At 42.8% G+C, this 18,058-nt stretch overlaps 1 protein-coding gene across 4 annotated transcripts in view; it reads right to left on the bottom strand.

Annotated features, from left to right (window-relative positions):
• Positions 1-18,058, bottom strand: part of REPS1 (RALBP1 associated Eps domain containing 1) — a 215,214-nt gene that overhangs the window by 65,924 nt on the left and 131,232 nt on the right. For all 4 annotated transcript variants that reach the window (XM_082249439.1, XM_082249441.1, XM_082249438.1 and 1 more), the window contains exons 7-8: positions 3,260-3,323; positions 2,976-3,130 (exon numbers count right to left, since the gene is read on the bottom strand). In XM_082249439.1, coding sequence (XP_082105565.1) covers positions 2,976-3,130; positions 3,260-3,323 — 219 coding nt within the window. The remainder of the gene's footprint in view (positions 1-2,975; positions 3,131-3,259; positions 3,324-18,058) is intronic.

Raw genomic sequence — 18,058 nt, forward strand, 5'->3', positions numbered from 1 at the left:
GTTTGATATGCAATGACGTTTGCCGTCGCTCCGGTCCTCTAAGACCATAGCGTCGAGTGAGGGCAAGCTTGTCCTCACTCGACATCCTGTGTGCGGATCCGGGGCCGGCGGGACCGGTAAGCAGGAAAAAGTACCGGGACGCGGAGGGAGGGGGGCACCTCTTCCGCCGCCCCACCCGTATCGGAAAGCCGACCACCCTTAAAAAAATACCAGGGTTATGGCAGCTATCTGCTACCATAACACCGGTATTTAGGTTTAAACGGCCGATGTATATAGTCGTTGGGCGGTTGGTAAGTGGTTCATTAAAATTATTTATTTTTCATCATCTCCCTGCCATACTACAGCCACACAGCCAAAGGCCCCTTTCACATGGGCTGTCTGATCAGTTTTTCAGGCAGACCCAATCGGACCCTTCAGTCTCCTCTATAGAGCAGCGGATGTCCGCCGACAACTGTCGCCATCCGATCCTGTCCGCCAAAAACAGACGGATCGTGGTCCTATTTTCCATCTGTCTGGCAGAACGAATCAGATGGTGTCAGATGGAAATTGAGCATCCATCCGATCCATTTCCATTCGATTTCCCCATAGAGGAGAGCGGGACTTTGTCAGTGTTCGCTCTGCATAGCGAAGTGGACAAGACCTGTCATCCGCCTGCTCAGCTGGGATTAGCAGAGAAATCCCCGCTAAGCAAGCAGATTCCGCTTAGCTGAAGTCCCTGTATGAAAGGAGCCTAAGGTGGCATGAGTTACTATTGCCCCCACCTTGCTGCACTGTCCTTCCCTAGTGAGCTACTGTCCATCACACCGTCAAGCCAAGTATACAAGGGCCAAATGCTGGGCAACATCAGCCAGTTAGAAAAAAAAAAAAAACTGGCCCACATTTAGCCCGTGTGTATGGCAGTCGGTCCAACAGAAGCCGGCCATTCGGCATGCATGAAAAACAAAATGGCTCATAACTTTTTCAGCTGGCTCCTAGATTCCAAACAAATTTGTCAAGCCCTGCTGTAGGATATTTTGATAAATGGCAAGTGGTCCAGGCCCTGAGGCAGTGAAGCAAGCCCAAATCATGATGTTCCCTCCACCATACTTTACCGTTGGAATGATGTTTGAAGTTGGTAAGCTGCGCCATACATAGTGCTGATATCTTTCCCAAACAATTCAACTTTTGTTTCATCAGTCCACAAAACATTTTCCCAGTAGTGTTACGGTTTGCCAAGGTGCTCTTTGGCAAACTTCAGATGCACAACAATGTTTTTTTTTTTCTGGAGCGCAGTAGCTTCCCACGTGTTCTGCCAAGGACAACCTGTCTGTACAAAGACTTACGTATGGTAGACTCATGAATAGGGATATTTGCCAGATCCAATGATGTCTTTAGGCACTCGGCTGTTACTCATGGGTTCTGATTTACCTCATTGAGGATCCTGCATTGTGCTTTGGGAGGCCTTTTGGCTGGGTGCCAACTTCTGTGAAGGGTAGCCACAGTACTAAACTGTCTCAATTTATAGACAGTTTGTCCAACTGTCAATGGATGGATGCCTTAAAACTTTGAGATTGCTTTGTATCTCTTTCCTGCCTTATGTAGCTCAGCTACTCTTGATTGTATGTCTTTAGAAGGGAGCTCCTTTTTGCAAGCCATGGTTCATATATCAGCTGATGCTACTTATGAACAGAAATCTTAAAAAGTTTTAAAGTTTTATCAAAAGCTCTAAACCATGCCGCAAAACTCATTTCATTAACTGGACCTCTAGGTGTGCAAACTACTGACTCCAATTAGTTTTTGTTGAAGTAATTATTCTATGGTTTCACATATACCACCCCCCCCCCCCCCCCCCAGTACTATGAATTTTTAATGGCTGTGCCCAATAAAGACACAAAAAAGTAGCATTGTTTGTATGTTATCAGCTTAAGCACATTGTGTTGTCTATTGTTGTAACATAGATGAAGAGCAGATTACATTTTAAGGCAAAATGCTGCAAAAAAACATGTAATTCCAGGGGTTTCACATACTTTTTCTTGCCCCTTTAATACCCAATTTTATGTACATAATAAAAGATGAGGTTGCATTGAGTAAAAAGATACCAAGCATATCAAGACTCAAAAATATGCCCGTCCATGAAATAGTGACATTTTCATCAGTGACTCTTTAAATGCCTTTACAGGTTATCAACGTTAACAGCAAATTATGGCCCAAGAATTATTGCTCTCTCTCCAACATTTGGAGCAATTCCTCATGTGTGATACACTTGCTGTTTATGTACAGAAGCAGAACCTAAGCACATATTTGTATTTGAGTGTGTTTTAATTTTTTATTATTTAATTTTTTTTTTTGCACTTTATTTTTTTTCTTTTAACTTTATTGCTACTACATGGGGGTTAACAAGCCTCCTAATGAGATTGCAAAGACAGATGACAAGTTCTCTTTATGGGGACATCAGGGGTCTAATAGATTCCTGCAGCTAATCAAGCACAGTTCATGCTTGATCAGCTGCAACCTTGGCTTTAGTAGCTGAGGTAGGACAGCTCTGAAACTGAAGAGACAATTTTACTGTCACTTCTGGGTTCATTAGTCACAGAGGAGATCAGGGAATGGATGTAGCAACAACTTTTTATTCTACCTTTTCTTGCAGAGAATATATAGTTTGAGGGTTTTTAACAAACTTTGAAATGAAATATGTAAAAAAATAAATATATAAATATATATATATATATATATATATATATATATGCAAAAATTATCTGGCCACTTGTGTTTAAATTGGAGCACAGGGCCTGGCAGAAAAATGGTTATGCATTCTTGTGCATAATGTTATGAGCGCTTTACCCCAGTGCAGCCGAGATAAGATTTTTATACATGTTTCTGAAATACTAATAGTCATCTTCTGTTTATATTTACTCGGCTAAGTTAATAGTTTCAGTGGACTCCTTGAACACAAACCAAAAAAAACACAAAAAACACAGAAAGGAAATAGGATTTACCTGCAGAGTCCTCTAAATCTATAAGTTTAGGCATTAGGCTTTCAGGCAATTTTTCTGGCAAATCATATCCATTTTTTCTAGCCACTACAAGATGAAAAGCAGCACAGAATTCATCCAAAGTCAATGCTCCATCTTTATCAAAATCTGACAATTCCCTGTTAAAAAACAAAATATGTTGAAAATGATTTCCTAAATGCATTATCTATATAGATTCCTTTTTAAATTGGTTTAAAAAAATTTCTTCTCATACAGCTTAGGCATAAACAAATAAATAAAACACTTACCATATATGAGAAAGTTCTGGAATAGGCAGTTTAGATTTTGTAAAGAATTCTTTTGCAGCAGATCCTAAAATTGAAGATAGGCACAGTTTCTATCTATATACCACATGCATAACATTTCTTAAAACAAAACAAAAATAGAAAAAAAAAATGGAAAAAACTGCACGAAGAGTTTCTCTATCATCAGCAATAAAATAAAGACAATTTCTAATTCGTGTCATAATATATGCATATTTGCTTCCTGTGTCTTTTGGATTCCTTCCGAAAACCGCCATGGCTCGCGACTGTAGTATTGAAAGTGGACTGTAAGCTCTTTAGGTTCTGAGGCAATGCAAGTAGTTCACTGTTTTCTTTATAGCAGGAAACACACTACAAGCTGACTTCACAATCTATTATCTATTATGATCCTAGCAATGCTTTAGGCCCCCGTTCACACCTGAGCATATTGAAATGGCAGGCAAAATCATGTGATTCTGCCTGTGATTCCAGAATCACAGCAAAATGCGGGATGTGGTTGCGGTGCCATTATTTCTTAATGGCACCCCAAATGCGATGTGATTTTGCCGCGATTTTCGTGCTTGTCGCACAATTGTGGCAAAATGCACTGTATTTGGCTCCATCCATCTTCCCATCAACTCTGACCAGCTTCCCAGTCACTGCTGACGCAACCCCCACAACATGACGCTGCCACCATGTTTGACGATAGGGATGGTGTGTTCAGGGTGATGTGCAGTGTTCGTTTTCTGCCACACAGTTTTGCTTTTAAGCCTAAAAGTTACATTTTGGTCTCAACTGACCAGAGCCCCTTCTTCCACATGTTTGCTGTATCCCCATATGGCTTCTCGCAAACTGCAAACGGGACTTCTTAAGGCTGTCAACAATAGCTTTCTTCTTGCCACTCTTCCATAAAAGGCCAGATTTGTGGAGTGCATGACCAATAGTTGTCCCGTGGACAGATTCTCCCACCTGAGCTGTGGATCTCTGCAGCTCCTCCAGAGTTACCATGCCATGGGCCTCTTGACGACTAGAGTTAGCGATCGGACACCTGGTCTGCACTGCAAGAGGGGTCTTGTCCCTGTGTGCCCCCTTAGGGTTGCGCAGACTAAGATGGTAATGGTAAGTGGACAGGGAGAGTGGGGCGGTTGGTTGGAACAGCCTCAATTCTATTCACACCCTCACAAAAGATGGAAACAGATTATTTTTTTTCAATAAAATGATTTTATTATTTTTTATCATCTCTCTGCCATGCCACAGCCACACAGCCAAGGCCCCTTTCACATGGCTGTCTGATCAGGTCCGCCTGTCAGTTTTCCAGGCGGACCTGATCAGACCCTTCAGTCCCCTCTATGGAGCGGCTGATGTCCATCCAATCCTGTCCGCCAAAAACAGACGGATGGTGGTCCTATTTTCCATGTGTCCGGTGGATTGAATCAGATGGCATTGGAAGGGAATGAACAGGCAGTCCATTTCCATCGGACTGCCCCATAGGGGAGAGCAAGGACTGGGTCAGTGTTCGCTCTTCATAGCGAAGAGGACAGGACCTTTCATCCGCCTGCTCAGGTGGGATTAGCAGAGAAATCCCCGCTGAGCAAGCGGATTTCGCTTAGTGGAGGTGCCCGTATGAAAAGGGGCTAAGGGTGGCATGGGTTACTGGATCACCTATTGCCCCCACTTTGCTGCACTGTCCTTCCCTAGTGAGCCACTGCCCATCACACCAAGTCAAGTACACAGGGGCCAAAACACCAGGCAATAAAAAGTGGCCGCCATTTGGCTCGTGTGTATGGCAGCCGGTCTGACAGAAGCCGGCCATTCGGCATGCGAGAAAAAAAAAAAAAAACAATTTTTTAGCTGGCTCCTAGATTGCAAGCAAATTTGTCAAGCCCTGGTCTATCACAAAATCCCAATAAAATACATTTACCTTTTTGGTTGTAACATGACAAAATGTAGAAAACTTCAAAGGGTATGAATACTTTTCCAAGGAACTGTATATGGCAATGTCTCCGATTGGCAGACACGGAACGTGGAAACCCAACAAGAATTCACACTCTAAAGTTTGTGGCACTAGAAAGAGTTCATGCCAACACTAGAGGCGGAGATTGGGATTGTCTAATTTGCTAAGGGAAGCCAGGTTTAACCACTTCCATACCAGGCCTATTTCGGACACTTTGTGTTTACAAGTTAAAACCAGTATTTTTTCCTAGAAAACTACTTAGAACCCCCAAACATTATATATATTTTTTTAGCAAAGACTCTTGAGAATAAAATGGCGGTCATTGCAATATTTTTTGTCACGCGGTATTTGCGCAGCGGTCTTTAAAACGCCATTTTTTTGGGAAAAATTACATTTCACTGCATTTAAAAAATACTAAACAGTAAAGTTAGCCCATTTTTTTTGTATATTGTGAAAGATGATGTCATGCCGAGTAAATAGATACCCAACATGTTACGGTTTAAAATTGCGCCCCCCTGTGGGATGGCGACAAACTACGGTCAATAGAGATCTCAATAGGCGACATTTTAAATTTATTTAACGGTTACCAGTTTAGAGTTAGAGTGTAGCTCTTTTTTTAAAATTATTGCTCACGCTCTGGCAATCGCGGCGATACCTCACATGTGTAGTTTGAACAGCGATTTCATTCGCGGCTCGACTTCCGTATACGTTTTTTTTGTGCGCGAGCTAACGGTGATCGGGGCGGCTAAATTTTTTTTTTTTTTTTCCCCATTTATTTTATTTATTTTTTTAACTTTATTACAGTTTTAAAAAAAAAATAAAAAATCTGATCACTTTTATTGCTGTCACAAGCAATGTAAACATCCCTTGTGACAGCAATATGCAGTGACAGGTACACTTTATGGAGGGATCGAGGGTCTAAAAGACCCTCGACCCCTCCACTACACTTCCCTGTATGCAAAACGCCGAAAACGGCGTTTTTGCATACAGCCGTTTTTCAAATTTGGCGCCGTTTTGCAGCACACTAACCCGGAAGTGACGTCATGGACGCCGCCTCCGGGTTACGTCATCGGAGACCCGATCGATGCCGTTTCCGGCATTCATCGGGACTCCATCCAGCCGGCGGACGCGCCGGCTGGGTGCTCGGGGCTCCCGGTGGGACGGGAGCCCCGGTAAAAGCCGCGGAAGGCGGCGGGAGGGGGGTATACCCCCGCAAAGTTTACGACATCATATGACGTCGTCCTAGGGGGAAGTGGTTAAATGCTATAAGCTATAAACTTTCTCTTTAAAGGAAATTTTTTCCCCCTCTCTCTCATATGTATTATGTATATATTGTGATTGGATGTGATATGACAATGTGATATTGTCTTGTTAAGTGTTACCGTTGCCCATAATTTTGTAAGGAGGGTTCAAGATAGAAAGGCCATTGATAATTGAAATGAAGGGTATGCATTTCTTTTTTTTTTTTTTTGCCTCTCCTTTTGATGTTCTGGGCTGGATGTGGGATAGTTGCATTTTAAGCCTCAGAGGACAGATGGCATTGTTGCAGTTTGCTTTTGCCTCTGTGGCTGATTTCGGGATGCCCACTTTTATGTGGACTTACGGTGCTGGCCGTGGTGTCCCCAATGGAGATGCCCCTAGAGGAACTGGGCGTGCTGGCTCTCTCGTTCCTGGTGTGCAGTGAGGTCGGATTGATGCATGTGCATCAGCAGCCAAGATGGAAGCCCAACGTCATACAATCAGGGAACGTGGCGACGACACCGACAGACACCGCAATACATACAGGGAAAACAATCGGGGGAAGGACAGCGGAAACAGTAATGAGCATGTGCAGAGGCCTAATGCGCTAAAACTGGCCCTGATGTTTATATTAGGAGCCAGAAATTTGGCCCTCTATGCATTCTTTCCCAAGCTTACCCTGGAGGTCCTACCTGACCCCCATTGCAAAACATTGCCATCTGAGGACTGCATATTCAGGAATGCTGTGGATGCAGGTGCCATACTTTTTGGAGGTAAATTTGACAACTCTTACTATATTCCTTTAACTTTGGGGACCTTTCTGATCTGGGATTGGACATGTGGACTGGGGGTCTTAATAGGGAATAAAAAATTTAGGTTCCTTATGGGCTCCAATTCATATGCTACAGTTAATGCTTTACCTATCTACTGCTTTTGACCATAACTCAATAGGGGATCATTTGATCAATTTATTTTCAATGCGGGAAGCAATGGTGTGGTTGGAAAGCTTTTGGCCCGTTAATATAATATGATGAACATGGTAACCATTGGTTTACCTTTTGGGGAATAGCCCTTAATGGCATCATGATTCACGTAAACGGGACTGAATGGGAAAAATTCCTATATTATATACACACCCATTTGGGACACAGATGCTATTCTTTTTATGTCCCCCTTTTTTACCTCCAGTATGCCATCAAGATGTTCATCTTTTGAGATACCAGACCCCTAAATCATGTTTTATTGGCCTTTGATCTTTTCCTTTTCACGAGGATGCAATCAGAAGAAGTCGTATAACTTTTTTTTAAATGTACTTTTCCTTTGATTTTCCATATACAAAAAGGTTAATAAACATTACATATATCTTTTAATTACACTTTCAAATATAATCCTCTTAATTCCCCTTTCCCACTCCCCAGTCCACCGTTTCCCTAATTTTTTAATTCCTCTCTCTTTTCTCTACTTCTCCTCTTCCTCCCTCCCTTCTTCCCTCGTATCCTGTTTCACTATATATCTCCACATATTTCCTTGTTCTCTTAAATTCTCCCCATGTTTCCCATACAATGAAAAAAATTTCTGTCTGGTCTTCTCCACTGCTTCGCAGATATTCCATTTTATGAATATATTTTATTGTTTTAAAAAATTCCTTCATCGTAGGACATTCAGGGTGTAGCCACTTTTTTGGTATTGCCCCTTTTGCTGCATCTATTAGATAAGGCACTACTGTATTCTTATATAGTTTTATTGCACTTTTTGTATTATGGAATAGACAAATCCACGGATCATCTACTAGGTTTAGGTCTGTAATTTCCTTTATATATTGCCTTACATTCTGCCAGTAATCCAGCATCTTTGGGCACTCCCACCCCATATGCGCCACAGTACCCTCCAAATCTCAAGTTCGCCAACACATTGAAGATTTCTCTGGCTGATATTTTTGGGCTTTAACCGGCGTTCTATACCACCTAGCTAAACATTTATAGTTCATCTCAACTGTATTTATATCTACTGCTGTGGTATGAACTGCACTCAGAACGATATTTTTTTTTTTTTTTTTTGTTCCTCTAAACGTAATCCCAACTCTTTCCCATTAATTGATAAATGGTGGTATTCTCGGCTCTGTAACCTCTGAGTATTTGATAAATTTGTAATAAGTTTCAAATTTGTCTGGGAATTACACAGGTGTTCAATTGAAGAAAAGTATTTTTCTAATCTAATGGGCTGAGGTAATGTTGACACAAAGTGTCTTAACTGAGAATACCGCCCTTAATTCAATATCATTAATTCTTTCTTGTGCTACAATTCCTGATATGAACATATCTTCCCTTTGTTCACTATAGCCTAAAGCTGTGCGTTTTTATCTATTATCCACTCTGCGAATTGTGTCCCGTTCCCAGGGGGAATACAATTCGTCCTTGTGAGTGAAATTAAAAGAGAATTATATTCCCTTTTTTTGTTTATGTATTGAATCCCAAACTCTGAAGCACATTCTTAGTCAGTTTGTGCGTGTCTACATCTAATACTCTATATTGTTGTGGTACCCAATTATTATTACTTAACTGTGGGTTGTTGTGTTTTTTCTATTTTTACCCATTTTTACTACTTCTTATTTTTGTCCACACCACCATTTGTGATAATACCGCAGCATTATAGTATCTTTTTATATCCAGTGTAGCCAAACCCCCTTGTGATCTCCTATTACTTAGTTTTATTCTTAATTTTTTGTTGTGCCAAATATACTTTGTTATCAATGTATTTAGTGTTTTTAACCACTTTACCACTAGAGCATTTTGCTGTCTTACGTCTGGGCCACTTTTTGCGATTCGGCGCTGTGCGACTTTAACTGACAATTGCGCGGTCGTGCGACACTATACCCAAACGAAATTTACGTCCTTTTTTTCCCACAAACAGAGCTTTCTTTTGGTGGTATTTGATCACCTGTGCGATTTTTACTTTTTGCGCTATAAACAAAAAAAAGAGCATAAATTTTGAAAAAACAACAATATTTTTCACATTTTTTTATTATGAAATTCCCCCCAAAAAAATGTAAAAATCAAAATTTTTTAAAATTTTTGGCCAATTTGTTTTCTGCTACCTATGTTTGGTAAAAAAATTCACAATAAGCGTATTTTGATTGGTTTGCGCAAAAGTTATTGCGTTTACTAACAAAGAGAAAGATTTCTGTCATTTTTGGTGTTTTTTTTAACGCGCAATGGCGGCGATCTGCGATTTTTTTGGCGGGACTGCGACATTGCGGCGGACAGATCGGACCCTTGACTGACATTTTTGACACTTTTGGGGGTACCAGTGACATTACTGCAGTAATCAGTGCTATAAATATGCACTGTGACTGTAAAAATGACACTGGCAGGGAAGGGGTTAATTTTATTGGAGAGGGAGGGGTTAATGTATGCCTGGTGCTTACTGACGTGTGGGGGGGGGGGGGAGGTGACTGAGTGACACAAGGACAGATCACGGGTTCAGGTATGCTGAACCCTGCAATCTGACCCTGCCTGTCACTTGGGAGATCCGCCCGCTTGTGTTTACACAAGCAGGCGGATCTCCACACTAGATCCCCGACGATCGGGGAAGAGCGTCGGCGATCGCCGCTGCTCCTCCCCTGGCCCGACTCCCGCTGTGACTGAATACAGCGGGAGCGCGCCGCCGAGAAGGGGGAGTGTCTGACGACGTAGGTCTACGTCGTCAGACGATAACGAGCCACTTTGACGCAGTAGTACTACGGTACTCAGTGGTAAAGTGGTTAAATAAGCCTGCGGTAAGTGTATTGGTAGCATCTGAAACTTATAAAGAATTTTCAGCACTTTCGCCATTTTTACCACATTTATTCATCCTATCTAATAAAGCGTCTAGTTGTTACCTTTTTGGATTTCCATTTTAACTTCATTCAATAATAGGATATAGTTTTCTTGGTATAGGTTCCTTGAAGATGGTGTTAAATTTATTTCAAGGTATTTTAGATTCCCCCCCCCCCAAGAGAATGGGAATTCTTTTTATAAAGCCATCTCTTCTTTCTTGTTCATATTTATGTTTAAAACTTCAGATTTCACAGGGTTGATCTTTAAATTTGAAAGTTCTTCATAGCTTTTAATTTCTTTTATTAAATTTGGTAGTGTTAGCCTCGGATTAGAAACATAGAACAGAATGTCATCAGCATATGCCGCTACTTTGTGTTCTTCGTGTTCATCAGCCCCCCTATATCCCCGTTATTTCGTATAGCTGCCAGTAGTGGTTCCAATAACAACAGAAATAGGAGGGGAGAGAGCGGACACCCCTGTCTTGTCCCATTGTGCATTTTAAATGTGGAAAGCATCCCATTCACCTTAACTGATGCTGTGGAATGGCTATATGTTTTAATCCATTGGACCATCATTGGACCTATTTCCACAGCCTCTATTGTATTCATCATGAATCCCCAGTCTACAATGTCAAATGCCTTTTCAGCATTGATTGACAGGAGTAGCACTGGGGGTCCTACACTTCTCATCTTTTGCATTAGGAACAAGGTTCTAATCCAATTACCTAGGACAAATCCTGTTTGGTCTGCATGGAACCAATCAGGCATCCACTCCTTTAGTCTGGTAGCCAAAATGTTTGCATGGCGCAGACGGGGCAGGCGCAGACACCATGTCTCATTCACGAGTGTTGCACAGTTTCACCACCGCAGTTATGAACTCTGATCAGGTCTTCTCTGCTTTATTACAGGTAATTGTCTCCTGCTTCTGCTATCCATATGTACAACCCGCTCTGCCTATGATACAGCTCTCCTTATAATTTTATTGGTAATTTTCTCCTGCTTCTGCTATCCATATGTACATCCCGCTCTGCCTATGATACGGCTCTCCTTATAATTTTCTTGGCAATTGTCTCTTGCCTCTGCTATCCATATGTACAACCCGCTCTGCCTATGATACAGCTCTCCTTATAATTTTCTTGGTAATTGTCTCCTGCAATCCATATCTCAACTTTCATATGTAATGCTAGTGCTTTTTAAAAAAAAATGAGCAACACATCTGGTGACTGATTCAACTCTACTTAGCTTGAGTGATCAAGAGACTTAATTACCTTTTACAACTCTTGCCTGTGTCTGGATTTATCCATCTCTCCTCCCATATTCATGTGTCTCAAATCAGATCCTATATTGATCAATTGACAAATGCTTGCCTACTCAATCTCAGTATAAATTTAAAGCAGTCTATGGGGTAGGCGCAGACACCATGTCTCATCCCTGAGTGTCTCACAGTTTCACCACCGCAGGATAACTAAAGCTGCATGAAGATATAACAAGAACTCTTTGGAAAGACTGCAAGTAAACCAGCACTCGACATTTAATTTAATCTATTTGAAGTCAGATTCCCACTTTCTATCCACAAACATGCTCCTTCTACTCTTCTTTCTCACATCTGTGTCTTCTATCTTCAAAATATCCTTACACTACCCCTCTTCTCCACCCCACAGCATACACATTGCACCCTCACTCCTACCCTCTCCCTACCACTATACCTATCACCTCCTTCAGTTGCTGAGCCCACATGCTAACCTAAACACCAGGGCAATTAGACATGTGCGCTCATACACATCCCACTCCCATCTTGCCTTTCTCACCCTCCTTCTTCTAGCCTCAGGGGACATTTCCCCAAATCCTGGCCCTCCATTTTCTTACTGCAAACCACATATCCGACACCCCTCCTCCTCTGACAACAGCCACAATCTACTCCCGTTTAATTTCTGTCCCCCTGCTTCCTAAAAACAGCCCCTCAATCTCATGTGCCCTTTGGAATGCTCGCTCCATCTGTAACAAGCTCACATCTGTGCATGATCTTTTAATCTCTCATAGCTTTAACATCCTAGCCATAACTGAAACCTGGCTTCAAAATTTTGACTGCTTCTCCTGCTGTCCTCTCCTATGGTGGCCTCCACTGGACTCACTCCCCCAGGCCCAACGGACAAAGGAGGTTGAGTTGGATTCCTTTTATCCCCGCAAAGCACCTACAAAGTCCTTCCAAACCCTCCCTCTCTGTCCCTCTCTTCTTTTGAGATGCACTGTATTCGTCTGTTTTCTCCCATTTCTCTAAAGATTGCAGCAATTTATCGGCCCCCTGGACCAGCATCACGCTTTTTTGATGACTTTGCTGCCTGGCTACCCTATTTACTCTCCTCTGAAATACCCACTATCATTCTTGGTGACTTCAACATCCCTGTCAATGTTAACAGCCCAGCTACAACTCAACTTCTCAACGTCACCTCTTCTTTTGACCTAACCCAATGGACACACACTTCTACCCACTCCAATGGTAATACCCTTGACCTTATATTCTCCTATCTCTGCTTTGCCGACAACCTCACAAACACTCCCTTTCCTCTCTCTAATCACAACCTCATCAGTTTCACTGTATCCTTGCCTCAAAATCACCCATCCCCCAAAGCAGCAAACAATTACCTGTAGGAACCTTAGTCACTTTAAGCCCTCTCTCCTCTGTTCTGCTACTGACCACCTACATAATCTCTCCCCTGTCCTGTCCTGGCCACCTCTGTTTACAAAAGCTCACTCTCATCATCACTTGATGCACTTGCTCCTCTAACTACAGGCAGAATCAAGCCCCGACCATAGCAACCCTGGCAAACTGACAAGAGTAGAAATCTCAAGAGACACTGCCGTGCTTTTGAACGACGGTGGCGCAAAACCAAATGCCTGCAGGACTTCACCCTATATAAATCTTCCCTCCAAACATACAATTCATGCCTCCATGCTGCCAAACAAGCCTACTTTGTCTCTCTTATTACTACCCTGTCATTCAGTCCCCATCGGCTCTTCTCGACTTTTAACTCTGCTTCGTCCCCCACCCCCTCTACTGACTAACTCAATCACTGCCCAAGAGATTGCCAATCACTTCAAAGATAAGGTTGATGCAATACGCGAGGACACCGCCACTGTGCACACATCTTCCCCACTCAACATACCTTGCCTAACAGTACAGTCAACACTCTCCTCCTTTGAACTGGCTACTAATGAAGAGGTTAAAAACATTTTCTCAGATGCCGCCTAACCACCGGTTCCCTGGATCCTGTTCCCTCACAACTACTACAGACACCCTCTTATTCTATCCTATGCTCCCTTACTCACATCTTTAATCTCTCCCTCTCTAGTGGCACCTTCCCCTCCCCTCTAAAACATGCGCAGATCACTCCCATACTTAAAAAGCCCTCACTGGACCCCACCAACCTGAACAACTTAAGACCCATCTCACTGCTCCCATTCATGTCTAAACGTCTGGAACGCTTAGTCTACAACCGTCTCAGTTCCTACCTCAGTGAAAATAACCTTCTTGATCCCTTACAATCTGGCTTTCGCTCACAGCACTCCACAGAAACTGCCTTACTAAAACTCACCAATGATCTACTAACTGCCAAAACCAATGGCCACTACTCCATACTCTTACTACTTGACCTCTCTGTGGCCTTTGACACTGTTGACCACCCGCTCCTTAATAAACTCTGTTCCCTTGGCCTCCAAGATTCTGCTCTATCTTGGTTCTCCTCCTACCTATCGCAGCGCTCCTTCAGTGTTACCCACAACTCTACCTCCTCCTCCCCATTGCCCCTTTCTGTGGGGATTCCGCAAGGCTCTGTTCTTGGACCCCTCCTCTTCTCTATCTACACCGCCTCCCTTTTTTACTTGATAACCGCCCACGGTTTCCAATACCATCTCTATGCCGATGACACTCAAATCTATCTGTCTCCTCTCAAAAAAAAAAAAAAAATCCTAGACTCTGACCTGTCCTTTCAGCCCCAAATCCAATCATTGTCAAAAACTTGTAGACTTCACCTCCCAAACATCTCAAAAATTCGCCCCTTTTTAACAACTGAAACCACCAAGCTACTCATTCACTCCCTTGTTATTTCTTGCCTCGACTACTGCAACTCCCTTCTCTTAGGCCTACCACTTCATAGGCTATCCCCTCTTCAGTCCATCATGAATGCTGCTGCCAGGCTTATCCACCTTACCAAACGCTCAGTGTCTGCCTCCCCTCTCTGCCAATCCCTACACTGGCTCCCGATTGCTCAGCGAATTAAATTCAAAATACTAACCATAACATACAAAGCCATTCACAACTCTGCCCCGAGCTACATCACCAAATATCACCCAAACCATTCCTCTCCGCTTCTCTCAAGACCTCCTACTCTCAAGCTCCCTTGTCTCCTCCTCTCATGCTCGTCTCCAGGGCCTCTCCCATCCTCTGGAACGCTCTACCTCAACATGTACGGCTATCTCCTATTCTAGCTGCTTTCAGGCGATCCCTGAAAACTCATCTCTTCAGGGAAGCCTATCACACCTCCAACTAATCTTCCAACAGCTCATTCCCAACCTCTTGTACCACCTGCCCCACCCTATTAGATTGTAAGCTTTTCTGAGCAGGGCCCTCTTAATCTTCTTGTATTTTATTGTATTGTAACTGTATTGTCTCCCTCTAACATTGTAAAGCGCTGCGTAAACTGCTGGCGCTATAGAAATAATATTATTATTAATAATAATAATAATAATAATAATATAGCTTTGGGTCTACATTAACCAGTGCTACTGGTCTATAACTAGAGCACAAGGTGGTATCTTTCCCTTATTTAGGTATTACTGGGATATGGGCCTCCAATGATGCCTTCCTCATCTCCTTCCCATCCCCTAGTCCATTCATGCATGTACATAATTTTTGTTCTTTAAATCTTCTACAGTATCGAAGTGTAAACCCATCTGGCCCTGGACTCTTTCCTGAAGCTGTGTTTTTTAATGCTACTTCGATTTCTTCTTGTGTTAAGTCCCCTAATATTTGTAAGTTTTCAGCTGGTACTCTAGGAAGGTTTGCTTCTTTAATATATTCTTGTATTATCTGCGTTCTTTTAAATTCTGCTTTCGGTGACCCTTTTTGTCTCACAGAGTATAGGGACCTATAATAACTTTGAAATACATCTGCTATTTTCAATGTCAAGTGTACCATCTCCCCCTGATTATTTTTCATCTTTCCAAGAAAACCCACTGATTTTTTGTTGAATATTTTTGCTAAATATTTCCCAGGTTTGTTAACCCATTGTTTAATATTTTTGCTAAATATTTCCCAGGTTTGTTAATATTTTTGCTAAATATTTCCCAGGTTTGTTAGCCCATTGGTACCTATCTTTGGCCACTCTGTTCAATACCCTTCTTGTGTTCTGTTCCAATAAATCTTTCAGTTCTTTTTTTAATGTATTGGTGTGTTGTACTTCTAAGTCTACTGTCCTTTTATGTATTTGCTCTAACTCGTATTTTTCTATTATTAATGCTTTCATGCTACTTATCCTTTACCTTTTCTTTTGACCTCGGAAATTCCTTGGGTTTTATTAAGCTGAAAATATTGCTGTAACTCTTTTTATTCTACCTTCAACTTCCTTATCTTGTATCAGCTCCTCATTCAACCTCCAGGTGCTAATTCTATTCTGTTGATCTCCTATTTTCATCTTTATTGTTACAGGGGCGTGATCTGACAAGGATATTATTTCTACAGTTTTAACTACTGAGTCCAGCCAACTGTGGTCAACAATGATATAGTCCAGTCTAGAGTACCTCCCACGCACTGAGGAATAGAATGTATAATCCTTTACCCCTGGATGTTGTACTCTCCACACGTCTACTATCTGGGATTAATATTTTTTTTTTTTCCAGGTACTTAGATAGCGCCGTCAATTTACTCAGCACTTTACATATACATTGTACATTCACGTCAGTCCCTTCCCTCAAGGAGCTTACAATCTAAGGTCCCTAACTCACATTCATACATAAACATATAAGGGCCAATTTACCTACCAGCAGGTCTTTGGAGTGTGGAAGAAAACCGGAGTACCCGGAGGAAACCCACGCAGGTACAGGGAGCACCTGCAAACTCCAGGCAGGTAGTGTTGTGGTTGGGATTCGAACCAGCGACCATTTTGCTGCTAGGCAAAAGTGCTAACTACACCATTGTGCAGCCCCCTTATTATATATACCATAGTGATATAATTTTTTTCTTGACCAGCCTAAGTTGGCTATTTTCCTTTCCCAATGCATTTGACGTACTAGCTACCATTGGATCCATGCAGAAATTAAATTGATTGACTAGGCCTGAATCACTGTCTGATCCATCTGGAAATGGTCACAGAGGAATCGGACAAAACTTTCCTAGGTCCATCCGTGAGAACAAATAGTGAGTCTGACTTCCTAAAAAGACTGCATAGCTGCCAGGTACACCCGAATTGCCAGGACCATATCCAAGGCATGTAAAAGCAATTTCCTTCAGATGTTTTGGCCTAGGACACAGGGAAGGCAACACAATGTATTCATTCAGATGAAAATCAGAGACAACCTTTGGAAGGAACAATGGACAGAGACAAAGAACCACCTTATCTCTGTGTAAGGTGAGGTGAACGACAGGATAATGCCGCCATTTCTAACACCCTGTGCACATAGGTAATAGCCACCAAGGTGGCCACCTTCTGGGAAAGTGTAAGCAGGGGAATCTCCTGAAGATTCTCAAAATGAGGTTTCTGGGGACTGAGCACCAAATTGAAGTCCCAAGGCAGCAACAGAAACGCATTGGAGGGGCCAAGTGCCTAACTCCCTGAAGAAAAGAACGCACCAGGGAGTATGTGGTCAACGGGTGTTGCAAAAACATTGCCAAGGTTGGCACCTAACCCTTGATAGTACTCAAGGCTAGGTTCTGCTCAACCCCCCGTTGAAGGAAGGTCAAGATCCAAGCCACCCTAAGAATCACACCACGCAATGTATGACTTTCACGTACGATGGTAGATCTTCCTAGAAGTAGATTACCTAGCTTTTAACAGTGTTTGAGTCACTGACTCAGACAAACTATCCATCAACCCCTAGCATTCAACTACTAAGCCATCAAAGCCATTAACTGTAAAGCAGGATGGACGATTGGTCCTTGGGACAGCAGGTCCTCCCTGAGAGGAAGCTTCCAAGGAACGTCGGCGACCAGCCGCACCAGATCAGCGTACCAAGCCCAGGGAGGCCAGTCCGGGGTCACTTAGATGATGGGAATCCCTTCTGTGTAGAAGTCTTGGCAAAAGTTTGAGAGGAGGGTAAGCATAAGTCAGAAGATAGCGACCCCCCACAGGGCCACCAGCGCGTCTTTGGCGTCTGCCAGAGGATCCCGTTACTTAGCCATAAACCTCTGTACCTGTGTTGTGCCGAGACACCAACGGATCCACCTCAGAGATGCCCCACCGGAGACACAACTGATGAAACACCTCCAAATGAAGGGACCACTCCCCTTGGTCCAACACCTTCCGACTGAGGTAATCTGCCTACCAGTTTTCCACCCTGGGGATGTGTACGGGGGAGAGGGCTGGAACAAACCGTTTTGCCCACCTCCGAATGCCAGCTACCGCCAGAGCCGCCAGGACACTTGTGCCCCCCTGGTGATTGATACTGAATATGCACTGGACATCCCTGAAGACGATCCGTCCAATGGTCCAGGCACAGTCTGATTGCTCGGAATTCCAAAACATTGATCAGTAGTCTGGACTCTTCCAGCGTCCAGCTCCCTTGAGCAGAATTTTTGCTGAGGATG

The sequence above is a fragment of the Pelophylax lessonae genome, assembly GCF_965119305.1.
Source record: "Pelophylax lessonae genome assembly, chromosome: 3".
NCBI lineage: Eukaryota > Metazoa > Chordata > Amphibia > Anura > Ranidae > Pelophylax > Pelophylax lessonae.